Source organism: Cotesia typhae, unplaced genomic scaffold, assembly GCF_013202065.1.
Source record: "Cotesia typhae breed Kobodo isofemale line unplaced genomic scaffold, CoteBio_Ctyphae contig_4, whole genome shotgun sequence".
Taxonomy (NCBI): Eukaryota; Metazoa; Arthropoda; class Insecta; order Hymenoptera; family Braconidae; genus Cotesia; species Cotesia typhae.
The window spans coordinates 10,165,896-10,186,557 of record NW_027423748.1 but is presented as its reverse complement, the minus strand read 5'-3'; the positions used below and the strand labels follow the sequence as shown (position 1 = coordinate 10,186,557).

Genomic DNA, 20,662 nt, shown 5'->3' with positions numbered 1-20,662 from the left:
GACCAGACTCGACTAGTGTACTCTAGTAGGGTTTGGTATCTAAAAACGGGATTACATTCGTAAATCTTCCAGCGTGCGCTGCAAGCAGAACGAATCGGTGGTTCTCGTTCTACTTCACCAACCTTTTACGTCTGCCGTAATATCTATCTTTCTCCTGTGCGCTCTCTTCTCGCGTGATGCTCGCTCGCAGGCCGACTATCGGTTACTAGGATGCGATCTCTGCTTGGCGATGCCCTTTTACTCCATCACTATCCCTATTCCAGGTCTGTTTGTTTGGCCGTACATTTTAGGCTCTGGTTTTTTATTTACAAAGTACATACACTTTTTCTCCGCTCTGAATTCAGTCCGACGTGACCTATTGGCTCGCCGTTAGTCCAAAGTTCACCGGCTCTCGACTTATTTGCCCATTCGTTGTAATGTCTCGGGGCTCTAACACCTTTCGCTTCCGCCAGGGCAAGTTACACTATATACTTGAATTTACAAACCATTTTCTTGAAGTTAATTTAACTTTTTAAAACACAACTCTTATATTTTTATATCAGTATTTATATTCACGGGTTGCGTTGAATTTTTATTTACTGTTAACTTTTATAGATACTTCGGTGTCATTAATTTATTTATATTTATAGTATATAAAATATTATAAATTTTAATTTTCGAAAATAATTTAAGATAATTATTAAAAAATTTTTTTTGTTAAAAAATTCATTAAAAAAGTTTACTCATTATTTTAATATTAAAATTTAATGAAAAAATAATAAATAAAAATAATTAATTAATGAATAATATTTTTTCCCAACATTATTTATAAATATCAGTCTAATTATTATTGTAATATAAAAATTCATTATTTTATACAAAATATTCCTACGAATCGGCTAGTAATTAATGTAAAAAACTAATGGCTCACACGGACTTTATAAATAAAAAGAAAAACTGTGATTAAAAATATTTTAAATCTGACTTTCTCCATTTTTATTCACAACTCTAGCCCTACTATTTTGTATCAGAAAAGTTTTAGCCTTACAATACTCGTCCTTTATTTAACTCCCTATAAAAACAAGTAGTTAATTAAATTAAACGAATTCTATTTAATTAGTGAATTTTTTATGATTGACTTCAATTATTTCTCGGATAATTTTCGGATTTATACAGAGTGTCAGAGAGTCGTAGTTATAATATAATTAAATTTCATCGGAAATTTCATGAATAATAAACTCGGGAAAAACTAAATTATCAATTTAATCAACTGAAAATAAAATCAACGATTGATTACAAAATGTTTAAAATTAAATTAGCGAAATTTAATATTTTATAATTTACATTTTTTTTTTTTTTTTTTTTTTTTTTTTTTTTCAGAAAGTAATTTATAAAATTTTATTTTTACTTCCATGAATTGAATCTCGAGTAGGTGAATAAAATCAACGGAAGATGTCAGTATAATACGCCGTAATTCCAAGCAAGAAATTTTTTGCTTAATCAACTGCTATGCTTGGAATTTAATTATTAAAAATATATATAAAAAAAAAAAAAAAAAAAAGAATAACTCAATTCACTCAAACAAACTCTCGACTCTTCACTTTTAATTAATTAAATAATTTTTTTTTTTTGGCAGTACATTACATTTATTATAAAAAATGTTTGTTATTTTTTTATACTATTTCCGTCGATGAATTAAACCTCCCGGAAGTTTAAGCAGTCACGCAGCAATAACACCCGAGGAAGTGAACAATTGAAAAAAAGTAAAGTTTAAAAAAGTAAATTTTTTTCGCGTGCTTAGTTATCGATTTTGCGCTCAAGTAAAGATGAACTCTCTTATCCTTCAGCCACTTTAGCTACGAGAGTTTCTTCGCATCACGCAGACGTCCTCGGGCCACGCCTGTGTCAAGCTAAATGCACGCAATAATTCTACAACGTTTATTATAATAGCAATAATGATAATAATAATAACCGAGGTAAATGAGTGCTTGTATTTATTACGATTCTCCGCGTCATTCATTTCCTTAAGGATTTATTTCCCCGTTGCGTCAGGTCGACTTTTTAGAAACTCTTTGCTTGCTCTGGCTCTTACTTTTTACTCTGATAATTATTTAGTATCTAAAATAACTTCATGACCTAATTCTCTTACTATCTCATTAATTATCAAGCACTTTAATGCATCAGCTTGCTTGCGTTTAAATGAAAACTTTTTTATTATTCGGGAGAAAAATTATGGGAAAGTTAAATATTTCCGAAATTTATTAACCTTTTTTTTTTTTTTTTATTTTTTTGGGGTTAAAAAAATTGAGAATAAAATTTAGATAATTTATAAAAAAAAATTTTTTACGCAAAATATTTATAAATCTTTCACTTAATTTTAAAAATTTTAATTTTGACAAAAATTTTTAATTTTGATTTTTTCAAAAAATTAATATTTAAAAAAATTTTTTTTTATTCTATTTTTAATAAACTTTAAGAAAAAAATATTTTATCGTTAAAAAAAAAATTCTAAATATTATTTTAACGAGTTAAAGCATCAAACTAAACAATTGTCAAATAAACATAAAAAATATAATAAAAATTACTCACATTATAAATTGAAATGATTACAAAGTTATGCGTGTGACTCATAAATATAAGGTGTAATTATAAATATAATAAATTTAATTTCCAAGTTAAAATAATGAATAATTTATGAGCTCAAAAAAGTTATCATTTCCCATTAATTCAAATTTCAATTTAATCGTCACGGAAAATTCTGTTTAATTTATCTTGATTTGAATCATAACCCAAAAAAGTAATTTTCTTATTTCTTATTAATCATGACTAAAACCTTCTCACCCTAGTTGACTCGAAAATATAAACCAGTTTTTACCTGATTGATTCTGAATATATAAAACAAACTGCCTGATAATAACAACAGGAGCAAGTAAAAAATATTGAGTCATGTTTATTAAAATCTAAAATATAAAATAGTGACAAAGTGACCCATTTAATTTAATCCGTCAGCTGTACATAAAGTACATAATCAACAATAAAAATAAAACGTCCATTACTCGATAGTCCGCCGGCAGCGATAAAATCTTAAGAGCTGTGACAAAGCACGTACACTTAAGTATATGTACGATTTAATTTATTTTTTTCCCTAATCAAAATGTCACCTGTTCGTAAAATATTTTCCACTTACTTCTATTATATTTGGGCTGCCTTTGTAGCGTACAAATATATTTAATATCTCAGGTTGATATAAAAAAAAAATTCAGCTTCAGTGTTCGAACGTTTTAAAACTCTCAAATTGATAAAAATCAAACAAAACTGATGAAATAGAAGTACTCGGTAAATTTAAAACGGTGGATGACTCTCGATGGATTTTAGCATTCGGAAAGCCGATATATATTTCAAGAGCTCATTGATCGAGGACAAAAAATAAAAGGTGTGAATGGTGTGTGCTAGAACTAAATGCTTTATAGGTATTATAGAATGTTTCTACCAAGATTAACTATTTTTTTTTAAGTTTATTTTTTTGTGCATTGAAAAAATGGGTTTAATTTCCGGCTTTTTTTTTTTTTTTTTTATTTAATAGAATTTTTTTTTTTTTTTAATAATTAAATATTAAAGCCTGTTAAATCTTTAAGAAAAAAAATTTTTCTTGATAATTTTAATTAAAAAATTGTAGAGATAATTTTCAATGAAATTTAATAAATTAATAATTTTTAATAAAATTTAAAAACTAATAGAGTAGGAGTCTCCAAAAGTAGACATTTTAAATTGTAATAGGCAATCAAACTTCTGCCGAAAACAAAATTAATAAACGCGAGCAAAGTACTGTAAGAGTAAGCGGAATGCGCTAATTAAAAAATTGAATAATTAATAGGCGTTAGTCTTTGAGAAAGAGTTGAAGGAGGGGGGTGTTTTCTGAATGCGCGTCCAACTTCTTTGCCCATTACTTGTATCGAGTTTCTACACGTAACCACTTCTAACAGGCCGAGTTAATTAACAGCCACGTTTATAACTCTCTGTTTAATGTTAGTCACCGCAATTCAGGTCAAGCAGTTAAAAAACTTTGTTGATGTTATTATTATTCATTTCTTAATATATTTTTTTCAAATTATGTCTCCGTAAGTGCTTAGATGGTTAATTTTAATTTTTTTTCAAAATTATTTTTTCGTTCGAAATTTTTTTACTGTAAAAATAATTTTCTTCTTTTATCAGAAAGGACAAAATTATTTTTGAATTTTTTTTATCTACAAATGAAACTTATTCCTCACACCCATAATTTTGATCGTGCAGTATCTCGAAAATCCACTCAGATCTGATTAAATTCCAAGATAAATCGGTTCTGCAGTCTAAAACTTATGTCACAATGTTAAGAGCTTTTTTTTTTTTATTTTTCTTCCCCAAACAACTTCGGAACTAAATTTATAGAGATCTAGGTTTTGATAAAATTTATTTTGCACGAATTATTCGATTTAAAAAAAAATTTTGTTTGCATGAATTTTTTCCAAGTAATTTATTTAAAAAAATAAATAAATCAAATTTTATTTAAAAAAAATCTCCAAGACTTTAATGAAAAAAAAAGTAATTTCAGCGTTTACCTCCCCAATCATCCCGAAGCAGGCTTGTAAAATATTAATATTGATCCCCATACTTGGAAGCAATATCGACATTTTAAAAACACCCTTACAGATAATTGAATTCCCTGTTTGCGATATTTTTCCCCGGAAAAAAAAAAATAATTTTTAACTTTCTCATCTTGCACTTAATCAGTACACTGTTTAACATTCTCGCGTGTTTCGACTAAATTTACCCCGCTCACAATCCCGATAGGCTCTATAATTATTCTGTTTTATCTTCATCGTGCTCGGAGCCCAGTAGTGCGCCGACATAGCCGTAACACAGGACTTGCACTTGAGCACACACACTCACACAAAGTTAAATTTTACCAAACGATGGTGAAAATTTACTTTTTGTTAAAAAGGCAACTTGTCTCTCTTTCCTCTTTTCTCTTCCTTTACTTTGCTCCTTAAATTTTTTGCCAGAATTCTAAAGTTGGAAAGTTCAAGTGGAAATTCAATAAATCTCGTAAACGTTGAATAATTTTTTTTTTTTTTTTCAAGTCTATTCTCCTTTTCAAGTCAACAAGTTACGAGAATGAATAGACACTAAATTGAATCTCTATTTAGGAGAGTCAACGTATGCATGCATAAAAAATGTATTTAAATTTAAAATAAACAGATACAGAAACACAAATGTAAATTTAAATGTAAATAAATAAATATTGGGGTAATTTAACTGACCAATTGACGTTCCCGATTTTTCCGATAGTCTTTACTCGATCTCAGTCGTGCTTACAAATATAAATTTTATTCATTTATGCAAAACTCATTCACCAAATAGTAGTTTACTATTTTATCGGTACGAGTTTAAGTTTATCGAGAATTTATTTTTACTAATATTGTCGATATATATTTATATTTATACTTATAAATAAAACAGCAGCAATGTTTTGTGAAAAAACAAAAATTATTCGTTATTAATAAACGAGAATAAGCGCTCAAAAAAAAAAAAAAATTAATTATAAAGTATTTAAAAATTTTTTTGTTATTAATTACAGATTATTATTTATTATAGTTGAATTTTTTTGATGTGTGAGTAATGCTAAGAAATAATAAATACTGAATGAGTTTACTCGGGCAGGATTTTTTCTTGCGGATTTGGATTTTAAATGCCTAATAATATATAACATAAATTCAAGACGTATTAAAGTACTGGGAAAATAGCCGGAGGCACGGCTTTGAAATTGAGAATATCAAAGTCAGTGGAATCTCAGGAGACCACGGAAAAGTTAGTGCTATTCCTCAGAAGATACGGGAATAACTGTGCTATATATCTCGACATCTCTATATAATACTTAATGCTCGACCTAAACCTAAGTTTGTTAATTTTGGGCTCAAGTTTACGAGTCTGCTGGTGTTTTCTCAGTCCACGGATTATTTACGATCCGTTGTTTTGCTTTTATGTTACACTAACACTGTTAATTTATATTCGCTTTGGCTTATTGTTGCTAAGTTATTACTTTCTTCAAAAGAAGTCAGTAATTTTTATTTTTAAAGATTTGTTTGTTAAATTCTTATAATAATTTTTTTTTCCACTAATTTATCATTGAATAAATTTTTATTAATAATAAAAATCACATTAATAAGATCAAAACTTTTTACTCTATAATAAGCCCTCAAAAATAATAATAATAATAATTATTATTATTATTTTTGCACCCTCTATATAACTAACCAAAAGGGAGAAATTAACCGTAAAAATATATTTATCAAATTGGCAACATTTTTCTAACCCTCGGATTCTCATAGCCCGAAGGAAGAAAACTGTTTGATCAGTTTGATTGACACAACAAATTAGCAGAAGAAAAAGGGTGTTTTATTAAAATTAAGCGGTTGAACAAAGGTTGTTTGGTTTGGTAGGCAGGAGAATACGTGACTTACCCTCTCGCCTGAGCAGGAGCAAAAGTAGGAGCAGAACCAAATCCATCGCCGGAGGTTCCAGGGTATCTTCCTTCCGCGTGGTGTCGCTCCAATAAATCCCTCCTTCGTCGGCAGAATTTATCACGATCCGGCAATTTCGGTCTTGTTACAACTTTCCTCGCCTCAATCATAAACGTCAATGATTGCACAGTCTGCTCGGCGCGAAGGGATGCCGGACTTTGGGCCTACGACACTTGGTCCCATCACAGTTCACCAGATAACCAGCAGCAGGCAGTAGGCGACTTGGTAATCCTCTTAATAAGATGCGATGGTCCCGGTAATTCAATAACAGTTATTGGTGAAATGGCCTGGAATTTGTTCTCAGTTTGATGAAAGAGTTTGCTCGTGTCAATTTGATTAAACGTGTCCCTCGATTATCGGTGTAGGTACCGAGCTGTAGTGTAGCGCAGTAGGCCAGCTAACTCCCCAATTCACCGCTGAAACACACCCCCTGTCCGAGGGGTTGTACAACTTAATTGCTGTCACATTGTTATTCCACTGTCAATTAAATTTAATGACTACATTGAGTTACACCTCTACCGTTATCTAGAGACCACGAGTGTGATCGTTTTTGCATAACGATCTCTATTTTAGATTTTTTTTTGCTTTTAAATTATTCATTATTTTCCGAGTATTCTATTTCTTCGATCGATTGGAAATATTTTTTACGCGAGTGTCAATTTTTCAATGTTAATAATTCTTGAAAAATTTTAATTCTAATTTTTTTTTTTTTTAATTTATTTACTAAAAAAATTTTTTGATTATTTATTGCGTACAAGTGATTATTTTTTAACTTTTAATAAATATTTTTTAGAACGAAAAATTTATTTATTTACAGCTAACAAATATTTATTAACAGTTAATAAATAAAGATTTAATTTTTTTGAGTTTCCAATATAACAATAATTATTTACACTTTTAAAAAAAATTTTTATAAATCATCATTATAGCAATTTGTATTTATTATTTTATTTGTTAATCTTTTTTATAAAAAAAAATTATTAATTTATCTTATTTATTATATAATAAAAAATTTTCCAAATATTTAAGGGTCTAAACAAATATTAATTAACTGTTAAAAAATAAAAAATAAAAAAAAATCTTTGAATTAATATTTGTAATTTAAATTTATAAATCAGTAATTATTCAACCCTCATAAAATGAAATTAACCGCAATAAACAATTAATTACACCAGACACTGACGTTACAATAGTTTTGTTTGCGCAATAAACTTGAAAAATTTTCTGAACTAGGACGCTCAAAAGATATACATTGATAGTGTACCGTGAAGAAGCAATTTGCATACCTACAGACAAACTAATAAATTATCCAAATACATAGAGTAGTGTATACAAATGGCTGGCACATATAAGTAGCTCGCTATTCACAATATTCTATCCGAAAGGAGGAATTGAAGCGGAAAATACTAAAAAGATACTTGACAAATAAATAGCTAATAACCCAGGCATACATGATACATCTATTATAAAGTACTCCTACTTCTCCTCCTCCTCCTCCTCTTACGTTAATACATTCACGTGCATCCGTACTCGCGGAAACGAACGGAAAAATATAATAGGTGAATCGAAGCGCGAAATGACATACGTTAAATCCCATGTTGTAAAACCTACTAAACCGTCGGAGGAGACTTTCAATGCAACTTGTTGCGAGTTTCCCGGTACCATTTCGTTTTATTTAAATTTATATACACATACACATCCACACACTCATCCACATTTATCCTTATATTATATCGTGCGTAAATGTATGAGTTATCTGAATGTGTATTATGCAAATTCCACTGTAGAGTGAACGCAGTAAAACCAATGGGCTGCGTAAAAGATACTTGCCACTCTCATTTGTATCATTGTAAATAGCGACGTCATAATCGTAATATTATCCATTTTATCGTTGCATTTAAACTTACAGGTGGATTAAGCTCAACACTAATTCTCGTTTGTAATGATCCATTAACTTGTTAATGACACACTTATATTCAACGCGTTAAATCCCCTTTGTTCTTCTAAATTTTATTCACTAGCTCTTCAATTTATTTAACTATCATAATTTTTTAATTAATTAATTAATTAAAATAATAACCACAAATAATAAATTAAAAATCACTCATTAAAATTAAACAGCACAAGAATTATTTAAGCTCACAATTTACACATTTTTACCACAAAAAAAAAAAATTATTTTAATTAATTATTTATCGCGAATATTAATAAAGTAAATAATCCGGAGGACTCGCGGATTTTGCGAGCACGTGGCACAGAGACTTGGGAGGGTGAGTTTACGTCGCGAGTGGCCGATGCCGACTACGAAAGCTCCTCTTCGCGCTGTTTTACACACACGGTATGTTCACCTGGGCGCAGGCGCACTGGAGCGACCACGGGGGCCAGTTTTGCTCCTGCATAGTCAAGGATACATGTGTATATATGTGATATGCTCCTGCGAGACTGGTGGTGGTATTGTGCGGTGCTTGTGTGGGTAACAGCGTTAAAGTTTCGGGTGACACGTAAAACCTGCATCAAGTTTACACATTCCGCGGATACTGTGGATCATCTGCGTAAACATCGGCTTCCGGTTCTGCTTGTGTGCTCACTTGCTTAAGCCAGCAATGCTTTGTGGGTCAGTGGTCCTTACCTGTTTAGGTATTTATGTTTATTTGCGCCGCGGTTGCTCTGGTTTTTGCGCGAGGGGCTGCCAGCTGAGAACACTGAAGATTATTTATTTTGAGCAGTTCGGTGATAATATTTATAGGGACTTGATTGATTTATCTGTGAGAAAAAAAATTTTTTTTTAATTTTTTGGAAATTAAATGTTTAAAAAATACCCAAAAAAAAAATTAATTCATTATTTTTTTGCCGGATAAAAGTAACAAAAAAATGTTTTAATCTCATTTATGATAAAATTTAATTAACTGGAAAATAAATATTTTTTCATCCCAATTATCTTGTTAATTTAATAACATGTTTGTTGAGTACTCGTATTTATTACGTTAAATTGAAACATGAATTCCTTAAATACTCTGTATTTTTTTTTTTTTTTTTTTTACGGAACATTTTTCTCTCACAATAATATTAATACGAAAAATATAATATTTATTAAATTACCTTTACTGGCACACTCAATACAGCAGGATTACATTTTTAACGCAAATCACGCTTATGATTTATTTACACGAGACTTTTATTGCGTCGGTAAACAAAAACTCACGATTCATTAAAACATTATATTTCGCGTAACATTTTATTTCATCGCGCATTTTATTTATAAGAAATAATTTATCGAATTACAACAATAAAAAAAATTCAATGATAATTCTACGATCTCTATAAAAAGATGAAATTAATTTTTTAGAGAAATTTTACTTAAAAATATCATAAAAAATTCAATATTATATACTCCAGATATTGTTGGACTTAAAATTCACTTATCGAGTTAATTTATTCCGATAAAAATAACTGATTAAATTATCTGTCTCTACTCATAAAAAAATCCATTTATTATCCACAAGCTTGCATTGTTATCAAGTAAAATTCGATTGAATATACTTTTTTCCAGGTAGTTCTCGCTATTTCCAGGTAGACATCGCTGTTTCTGAATAAAATTAAAGAATAATGAATCAAACATGAATATCCGTATCGTTTATTTCGGTTGCCCCGAAAAACTCCAAAAATACTTGTAAGAATAGAAGAGAATAAATGATATTTCGCATGGCAGGAGTACGAGAGGTTAAAATGGAAGATGCATTTCTGTTTCCACCGAATAGAACCTCCATTATAAATCGTTTTCTGCTCCTCATATATTTATGTACATAGATCGTAACGCAAGTACCAAGAAAAATACTTCCGAGCTGCACAAAAATATCTACCTCCAAAAGCTGCTAGATGATCAAGCTGCTAGATAAATAACCTAGCCGTTAGTCCCGACAATAAGGAACCACAATTCCTGCCAAAGATTCTTTCCGAGGTCTGTGATTGTAATTACTATTTGTGATTGTGTCTTATCAGAAAAATTTCGAGATTAATATTATCTCGTGAAAAAATTTTTTATTAAATTAAAAATTATTAATAGGAAAGATTTTTGATTTTTTGACATTTATTATAAATTCACAGCATAAATTTAATTAAACGTAATTTTTTTTAACCACATTTGGATTCAGTAATAATTTTTTATCACCTTTATATTATCAAACGAAAAAATCAATGTCGGAAAATTAAAAATTTTTAATATTCACACAGCAGTAAAGTAAATGATACATTATTCACTACATGACCCACATGACTTGCTATTAGAACCAGCGCATTATTAATTATCGTGAATATTTAATCAAATTAAAATCAAGAGTGCTTGTGTTTGAAGCTTAGTGGAGATAAAAAATTTATGAACAAGCTTTTGATTGATTTGCATCATATTTCAGACGTATTAAATATGAAATATAAAGTTACATCTAGAATAAGAAATTAATTTTCAAAAGCTGCAGTAATATTGGTTTTGTAATTTGCTTAATGAATGCATTTTATAGAATTTATAGGGATTTTATTTTTAAATAAAAAAAATTTTAATTTTTATTTAAATATCAGGGATTGATATAAATGATTTTGAAACAGTGAATTTAATGTGACGTCTGATGTTGATGTTTGTATTTCGTGGATTTTATTATATTATATCTATGTCCGAACGTGAGATAATGTAAGCGTTAAATTTTTATGAAGATCCGAAGATAGTGAGCTACTCGGCGGATCTTTATACATCTTAAGTATACTTTAATAAATTCGAGTTAAGTAAAGTAATAAATCAGTGTCAGACGACTATCGTATCTAGCGAAGTCGGAGTCGAGCCGTCACTTGCTACCAGTCCAGCAGTATCGGGAAGTCAAGTAGCAATAAATAACTCGCGGTATATTTACTTCCCTGTAACCTCCACTCATTTTCGTTCGCCATTCACCGGTCTTCTTTTTTTTTTTTTTTTTTTTCAAGTACTTTCCGTGAAAAATGGTGCCCGTGAACGATTCTAATGTTCTCGTAATCTCGAACTTGTCTACCTTCTTCTTCTTCGCTCATTCGTGGATAAATAAATAAATAAATGTGTATGCAGTGAACGATTTAGAACAGAGGCATTTTCGAGATCAATTAATTTTTTTTTAATTCACTGAAATAATAATAATAATAAATTTAATATTTTTCAAGCCCGCGTTTAAATAAAAATAAATGACAGAACGTCTTAGTCGCACTTTAATAAATGTCTCTATTGAATGAAGTTCAATTCAATCGGAGTCTGGAGTATTCTTGATTCCACCGAAAGTTTAATATTTCCCAATACAAGTCGAAAAAAAGAAACATCAAACCGAGAAAGCCATTACTTACGCCCTCTTATCCAAATAAATAAATAAATAAATGAATAAGTACTTGTTTATACATTCCGTAACAGCACGCGCGACTCTACACCCCATTTTTTGAGTTATAAATTTGGGCTGAACCCTCCGGCGATAATCTTGTAACCGAACTTTCGCGATAAGTGCGGTAGATAGGTATAACTCGGTTGAGAACCCGCAACTACTTGAGTTCTATAGCAGTAACACATGAAGTACATAAGCTCGCGTTTGTTAGTGAGAGTGTGTGGAAGGATACTAGACGTGGATGCCTGGCTAAAGGGGTTTTCGCGGGGATCCAAAGTAGGTATTTAAGCTATTGCGGTTTAAACACTTACACACACTAATAAATATATCTTACCGGTCTAGTCCGGGAGCATATATTCATAAGAATAAATACGCCGTGGGTGGAGACACTGGGCGTTTAAATTAAATGAAAATTCTGGATAAAATAAATGCCGGAGCTGGTCTCTGTTTTAACACCAACAGAAATTCTCTAGATGTTTTGTCTTGGTGTTGTGTTCTATACATAAAGTACGGAGTGTTGTATGGTAGTTCCAGCGACGAGGGGATTAAGGGTGGGCAGCCGTGGAAGAGGATAATAAATAATAAAGAACGTGACAAAAAGAACAAACGGATGCGCACGTAACGCGAATTAATTTTAAAGTTTTAATAAACAACCAAACGACAGCTGAGTCAAGTCGTACGTCCTCCGCGAAATAACTCTACTCCATTTTTAGTTAAAGCTCAAGCTTGAGGAAAAGGAGAAAAGGAACGATAGCAGAAGAGTAATGCTGCTGAGAAATTCCAGCACAAAGGGGATTGTAAGGTGAGAATCCTCTTCACTCACCTTACGGATATTCCGCGGCTGCCACCAGAGAAGCCCCTGTGCTCGGTACTTTGCGTAATTGATTAAAGACCACTGTCAGAATGTGGAGAGTATTACATATATATATTTCTGTCATGTATACGTCATGAGCTTTATGAGCTTGAGAAAACTAGAGATGGACATTAGTGGAGAAGTGTAAACTATATTTTTGTTTATTAGACTTTTGATAGAGGTTGGCTGGGATAATTGTCTCGGGAATTTCGACATGTGAGGGAAAAGTTTTTAATTGAGAATTTTTTTTTTTTTTATATGCATAAAAAATACTGAATTCTAATAAAATAAATAAATTATTATTGTTGTTTGGTTTTTTTTTTTTTTTTACTGCCAAAAAAAGCGAATGACAAGTAGTAAAAAAGTAAAATAAAAGTAGAATGAACCAAAGACGGCAATAAATAAATTAGATGTTTGATAGCTTACAAATTCGAAAAGTGATTTTGATCAACGTTAACCGGTAGTAAGAAAGGCCCGAAAAAGTGAAACAACAAGACATAAATTGAGAGAATGGGCAATAAAAAGGTCCGTGCGAATGGAGAAGCTTCTATGAAAAAAGGGGAAAAAAGGACCTTAGAAGGAAAATAAAATAAAGAGGAGAAAAGTAGTCAGAAAAAGAGACTTCTTGAAGCTAAGAGTCCCTGGGGTTTTCCAGGAGATTAACAGAGAACTTGCTTCTGATCGTAGAACCAGTCGGCGTAGGTATACTTTTCTCTAATTCGCGGGGAAGTTCCTCCTTAATTCACCGTCGACGTACGTCTCTTTGTCTCCGTAGCAGTACGGTACCTCCGGCTTTGTGTGCACTTCGAAACCATCCTCTAATACGTATTTACTTTTATTTTTTTATTTCAGATTCCAGAGACTTTTTCCCCCGTGACTTTTTCCTCATTCTACTTTTATTTTCCCTTCATTGTTCTTTTGGCCTTCTCCCTTTGCTCCGCTCAAACTAATATTATTATCTGTACTACTTGAGGAATTATTTTATCGAGAATTCAGAAAGATAAATTATTAGTATTGGTATCAATGGAACGAACACAATTTCATTAGAGCCGACGTGTCACGGAAATGTTTAATGACCGGCTGGCTCGCTGGTAATATTTGACACGAGCTACAAATTAAATTTACTTGGACTTTCAGAGTGCCCAATCATTCCGTTTTACTCTCGTGTAATGTATGCTTTGTGGTTTCTTTATTTAATTATTTACGTTAATAATAAGATAATTGTACAATCACTTGCTATGCACACTCTTGTTACCGCTATGCATTATGTATGCCTTATTAATATTTAATATTACCGCGGACAAATATTAAAGGAATAGATTATCTCTTGAGTAAATAATTGCACACCTCAGGCGCAATGCTTAAGCGTGCGCGGGACTTTCAAATTCAACCCTTAATTATCATTAATAATTATTCATTGTATATTGTTAAAAATTCCCCGTGAATTTTTAATTTTTTCCTACCAAGAGAAAATTAATTTTATTTTTTAGAAAATTAATTAAAAATAATTTATTTTTAAACATTGATTATATTTTTTCAAAAATTATTTTTTTAATCTTGTTGATAAATTTTTATTTAATAAATTATTGACATTACTATGTTTAAAAAAATAAAATATATTGTGTAGATTTTTTTACCAAAAAATAATCTACAAGTTCCTACTTCTGTTCTCTGTGAAAAAATTTCCAGCCGAAATGATGCTTCATATTGCCCAGGCTTCCTGAGAATAATCAGAGCATAATAATTAAAAAAGTGCACTGTTAAAAAAGCACTTAACTCACAGAGTAATTAGAAATCCAAAGAACAAAAAATTACTCTAGCATTCACATCAAATAGATTATTAAATTCCGTATATGGAATGAGCTCATATAAAAGTACATTTTAATATGCGGAAGTCATTGCAAAAAAAAAAAAAAAAAAAAAAAAAAACTAAGTAATAATTAACATCCATATTCGTCCTCGGAAAATATCATTTCTCTGTCCGTTATTTTCTCGTTTTCTTACAACAATTCCGCGTAATCAAAGATTCTATTTTAAAATACTCGAGCCGGCAATTTAAAACACAAACCCAGTTATCAGTTGTCAATTATCAGTTATTACTCTAATTATTCTTATATTACAATCTATTAAATTGAATTGGAGCATAAATAGATTCCAGAGCTCTGATAATAGTTTCGATTCGCTAATGATCGATAAAAAGTAACCGGGACTCGGAAGTTGAATAGAGACCGCCGTTGACGAGAATGTGAGCCAAGAATAAGTGAGATTATATATAGAAATGGAGAATAGAAGACAACCAGAAAGGCAGAGTATTTGTTATCTTCATTACTACCCGAGCATGCCATAAGAAATCCTCGGGAAATCTCCTGGAACATGTAATTCACAAAGCCATTAATCGAACTTACCCCTCGACTTTCTTTCTTTGGCGTCGCACCTCCCCGGCCAGAAATTTTCTTCCCGCGCAGATAAAAACTTCAATTAAACCGACGGGAATAAGAATTCTTATTTTATTTTCAATTATTTTTCAACTATTTTCGCCCCTCAATTATCAACTCACCCGATAATCGACTCATTACTTTTTCCGTTAATAATTCCGGTATTTTCACAGTTGACTTTTTGAAATCGATCGACCTAATAGTATTTAAGGGTCAATTATTCAAATGCCAGGTGCTGGATTATTTACAGGTGGCAATAATTTTAAAGTAATTAATTTTTAAATAAGTAATGAGGAAATAAATTTATTGGGTGAAAACATTTGAAATTGCTGAAATTTTTATAGTCGATAATTGTTTGAGTTTTTAAGAAATTGAGTTGAAAAATGAAAAATTTGTGGTAATTTAGAAAACTTTTATTCGATTATTTTTTTTAAGTTATTTATTTGGTTTTTTTTTTAAAGTTTTGAATTTTTATTCAAATCGTGAATATTTTTAATTGAGTTGAAATTGAACTATATTGAATATTAGTTATTTTTCATGTTTTTCAAGGTAATCAAATTTTAATTTGCGAATAAAAGTCACAAAAGGTCACTCAATAAAAATAATAGCTCACTTTTACGGTCGCTTGGTTTTCAGTCGTAAAATAGGAACAATGATTGACCTTTGTTTCTTTATAATTGTCCTGAGGTACAATGGAAAAATTATTAAAATTATAATTATCAATGCACGATAAATTAATGAAAGATAATTAAATTAAATATGTACAAAGAATTAAATTAAAAAAATATACGTGTCAGTTTTTATTTGAAGGTGTGTGATGTTAGAATAAAAAGCAAAAAGATAAACATATACTTCTGTACTAAACGGATATTTAAATTCGAATAAAAGGATTTTCGATGAACGGGATTTCGATAACTTTAACCGTGGCATCCCGGAAATTAACCGACGTTGGGACGAGTCAATAAGTCCTGGTGAATAAATCCAGTGAAATACTATCTACTCGGTGAGCAAAGAAATAAGTTCGGAATAATACAACCAAAGTTATTTCGCTTCGCTTTTAGCGTTTACATTACGTAATAGTGTAAGAAGTATTTTGATACTACTTCGTAAAATTATTGTAGACTTAGTAGTCTATCAGAATAATGAAATTAACTTCGAATGCCCATTATTACATTGTGATGTTGGTATTTGCAGCAGATGTTTGTGGGAATTTGTAAATGCAAACAAAATAATTAACTGATTAAAATTAAACTGAAATTGAGGCGGTATGAAATGGAAGCAGCTTTTGTATGGATATAATATGATACAATGTAATTTAGCGTGTAGAAATTGCGTTCAAAAATATATAAATGTTTTTGACCATACAAGGAAACTTTTCATGTCTATGAATGTTCTAATTTGCTCATATTTAGAGAGCCTGGTATTAAAAATTTGTTAAAAACATGTTAGACCACATGTAAGCATATTTAAATTAATTTGGCCATTTAAAATTTTTTTATTGTTGTAGCTCCGCACGGAAAAATATATATGCGGAAGTGTTGAAAATTTCCAACAGATGGCGCATTGTCGTTGAATTTTCTCGCTACTAAAAAGTTGAGTTTTAATTTTTTTAATTTAATCGGGTATATATAATCAAATCAGACATTTAAAGCCATACATGGTCATATTAGACCATATAGGAAAGTTGACCATTAAAAAAATTTATTTACAAAATTAAATATGAAGTTTGATAAAAATAAATAAAGCATCAACGAATTTCGTTAAAACGAAATCTAGTAAAAATATAAAGCATCGTCGGAGCAGCATGCAAAGCATGTGTCGGTTAATGCATGGAGTAATAGATCACAGAGCTCGGTAAGCCGAGCGTGGCTAACCTGGGTTGTATCAATTCCAAACGAGCCGCGTAGTTGTTACACATACTCTCATTCAGGCTTACAAATTACCGTCGATGGCGCTAACTAAACGACCGGCTGCTGTAGTAGTACCAGAGTGTGTGGCACAGCGCTGCTCGCTTCATTTGCGCACCAATGAGTTCAAATAAAATGGACGAGCTGAGCTGAGGGAATAAAAAAATTTGATAATCAATGAGCCAATTAATTACCGCAGCATTTCTGGCAGCAGCTGGTACTCGTGTTCCTACGGATAATTCTAATACTCAATTCATCTTAGAAGGTAAAAATAACATTTTTCCCTCAGGATAATTAGCATTAATTATTGCTATTAATTATCTAATGGACGCTGCTACTGCCATGGTGCAGCGGTGTTATTAAAAATTTGCTGCCGGTATTTCGGTGAATATGATGATGGTTAATTATTTTAAGGAATATTTTTTTTTCAGTTTTTAAATATTATTTCAAACTCTGAAATTTTTAAACAAAAAATTTCATCACTGTCATTAATTATTTATTATATAATGTAAAATTTGTCAACAGGCCAATTATATGATCAATAATTAATCAATAATTAACTTTCATAAAAAACTTTGCAGACAAAAATTTATGCGATGAACCTTCCGATTGAGAACAAATGTGAAATGTTAATTTTTTTAGCCTTCAGTGATTTTTTGTTTCAGCTTTTTATTAAAATTTTATAGAAAAAAAATTTTTTTTTACATCTTATTAGAATTAAAAATTTTTTTTAATCCCTTTCAGAGATTTTTCACGCGAAACAATCGCAAAAATTAACCAACAAATTAAAAATAAATAATTTTTTCATCGAAAAACACCCCTAGAATAAATTACAACTGAAAAGACAGAATTAAAGTAAAAGAAAAGCCTTTATACACTGTGTAAAATAATATAAAGCAGTCTATTGACACATGCAACAGTATGAGTCGAGTACGACAGCCAGCAGCCCTCCACCGGTTGGATGCGCCAAAGAGAGGGATAAAAAAGTCCCGTCGAGATAGAGGCGCTCATAATGCCAGGTATTACGGGCACTTAGTCACTTTTGTGTCGAGGAGTGCATTGTTCTAAGACAAAAGACGATAGAATTTCCCGCGGCAGTCCCACACGAGTCGGAAAAGGAGCTTCTATGCACATACACATCTCCGTCTCCACCCCCTCGGTACCATGGTAAAATTAAACCCAGTGCATTGAATGCCACCTCAACCCCAGGCGCCCTTTATTCGCCCCACCAAGCGTTCATTTTCCAAAGACACGATACACGATACACGATACATGATACATGATAAAATACACTCCTACTATAAATCCTTTGTATCTCGTCACACGCATCGCGGTCCTCAAGCAATACTGCGAAACTTATCCTCTTGCTCTACATGTATATTATTTTTTACATTCTTGATTAATATTCCGGCTTTGTTCCTCCCCTTTCGGGGAAGAATTTTCATTACTCACTCATTCGCGAGCTCGGAAAATAAAAACGGGGGAAGAGAGAGCTGAGCGCCACAACAGAGAGTTAAAAATTGAATTTCTCTTGGCCCCGACACATCTTACTCGCATGCATATGCATAAATTATTTCCTCTCTCCGTTTTCCCGTCCGTAAACCGGGGCTTGTAGATCGTAGAGATCGTGTCGCTTCTCGGTAGACTGCGCCGCGTAATTACACTTGTCTGATGTGTGACTAGACATGAAGGACAAAGAAGTAACACGTAAACACGCCCTCCCTGCTCATAACTAGTGACAATAACCATCCAAGGGGTAATAATAATCTCCGAGAAGTTTTCCGCCAAAGCTAAAGATAATGACAAAGGACTCGCTCGATTCCTGGAAGACAACTCGTGGTGGATTTTCCTTGACAATCCGGAAAAGTCCCTCGAACCTGTTAAAAGTCGTTTGCAGTTTCGTCTACCTGGTACATACGGAAGAGCGGAAAAATAAATGAGCGGTTGTTGCGGCTCTCGCTCTTGCTCCCACCTTTGTTCGCTTGGCATGTAACCCAAGCCCTTTCATCTTGCACATCAAAAGGCAATTCGTGAAATTATGGCGATTTTTCCGAAGAGTTTCCGTAAAATCGACGGCCTACGTCTACGTCTACGTCTGACTTTGCCTTTGACGATTCGAATTCAAATGCATGCATGCATGCACGTGTGTGTGTGTGTGTGTGTGTGTGTGTGTGTGTGTGTGTGTGTGTGTGTGTGTGTGTGTGTGTGTGTGCAATAGAATGCGGAGGGAAAGAAAAAAGAAGGCAGTTCGAACGGGTAAAGGGATGGATTTTTGAAAATGAGAGGTTAGCGGTCTGACCTGTGATGGATGAGCCTCGGCTTCGATCTGTAATCTGTGTTATTGAGCGAGATAACTCTTTGAAGGTAACTTGCGACAAAGTCGATTTGATGTCCAATCAAGTCAATTCATAAAAAAACATTTTAGTTCTGTCCTGGTTTGTGCTTTTTATTGACCATCTATGCATGGACGAGCGAAATTTTCGGTTTACAATTGTATGCATGTGTAGAGAGTAAATAAATCAACAAACAATTTTATTTGCTTCGGTTGAATCACTCGGACTATTCGCATCAACCAATTCCCGAGGTTTGCTATTCCATAAACATTTTGCGGCTGCGTTCGGTGTTTATATTCGAACTTTTTCTGTATTATGTGCAAATAGATTATTTTTGGATATGTGTGTAAGTGCGAGCGAGAGTTTATTTAATTATTTTGTCCGCGTTTGTCGAGGCAGATATGCCTGGTGTTAATTATTCGAGATGCTCCGGCGTAATTGTGGATTTTTCCAGTTACCCGGGTGTTTTAATGCGGAAGCGATGGTTAACTTTCGGAATTACACCGCTATACAGGAGCAAGGCTAAATGGCTTGGTTGAATTCCGAGGAGAGGTAATGCAGGCGTCGGCATGCTTTACCGCTAAAATATACTCAGCTCAATTTGAGGCACGTCAGTGTGTGTGCTACCAACAGTTTTTGCATTCCTGGATAAGGGATGATTAAATTTTTTAGCGCTAAGCTTATTAGGCATTGATTTAACGATGCTGTGGTTTGGAATGTGTTGGGATTTCTCGATCAGATATTTTCAATTTTTGATTTATGGAGTTTGTGATGTTAATAAATTTTTTAATTTTTTAAATTATTTTTAAAGTGAAAAAAAAAAAATTCAGGTATTGAAATCACGAATGTATGGAAAAAAATTTTCAAAACAGCTAAAAAAATTATTATTCAACAACACAGTAGAAAATAATTTAATGAAGCTTTACCAAAAATCACTAAATAAATGAATGAACCTTCAAATGAATAAAAACCGAAATAAATTTTTTATTTTGTTTTCTCTAAAATAAAAATTGTAATTCACCAGTAACTCAATCATTCAACTGGTTCTCATATTTATAAAAGCCACAAATAAATTAAAAAATTCTACGAGCAACAAAATCGAAGTCTCAATATTGATCAAATTAAAAATAATTCAAGGTTAAATATTATTTATAAAGTTTCGTATTAATTAGGTTAAATTTGATTATTAAAAACGGATGAATTATTTGACG

General features: G+C 31.6%; 1 protein-coding gene across 2 annotated transcripts in view; it reads right to left on the bottom strand.

Annotated features, from left to right (window-relative positions):
* The window catches only part of LOC141527037 (uncharacterized), a 155,303-nt gene that overhangs the window by 28,803 nt on the left and 105,838 nt on the right, over positions 1-20,662 (bottom strand). For both annotated transcript variants that reach the window (XM_074242280.1, XM_074242281.1), the window contains one exon: positions 6,477-6,966. In XM_074242280.1, coding sequence (XP_074098381.1) covers positions 6,477-6,522 — 46 coding nt within the window. In that variant the 5' untranslated portion in view covers positions 6,523-6,966. The remainder of the gene's footprint in view (positions 1-6,476; positions 6,967-20,662) is intronic.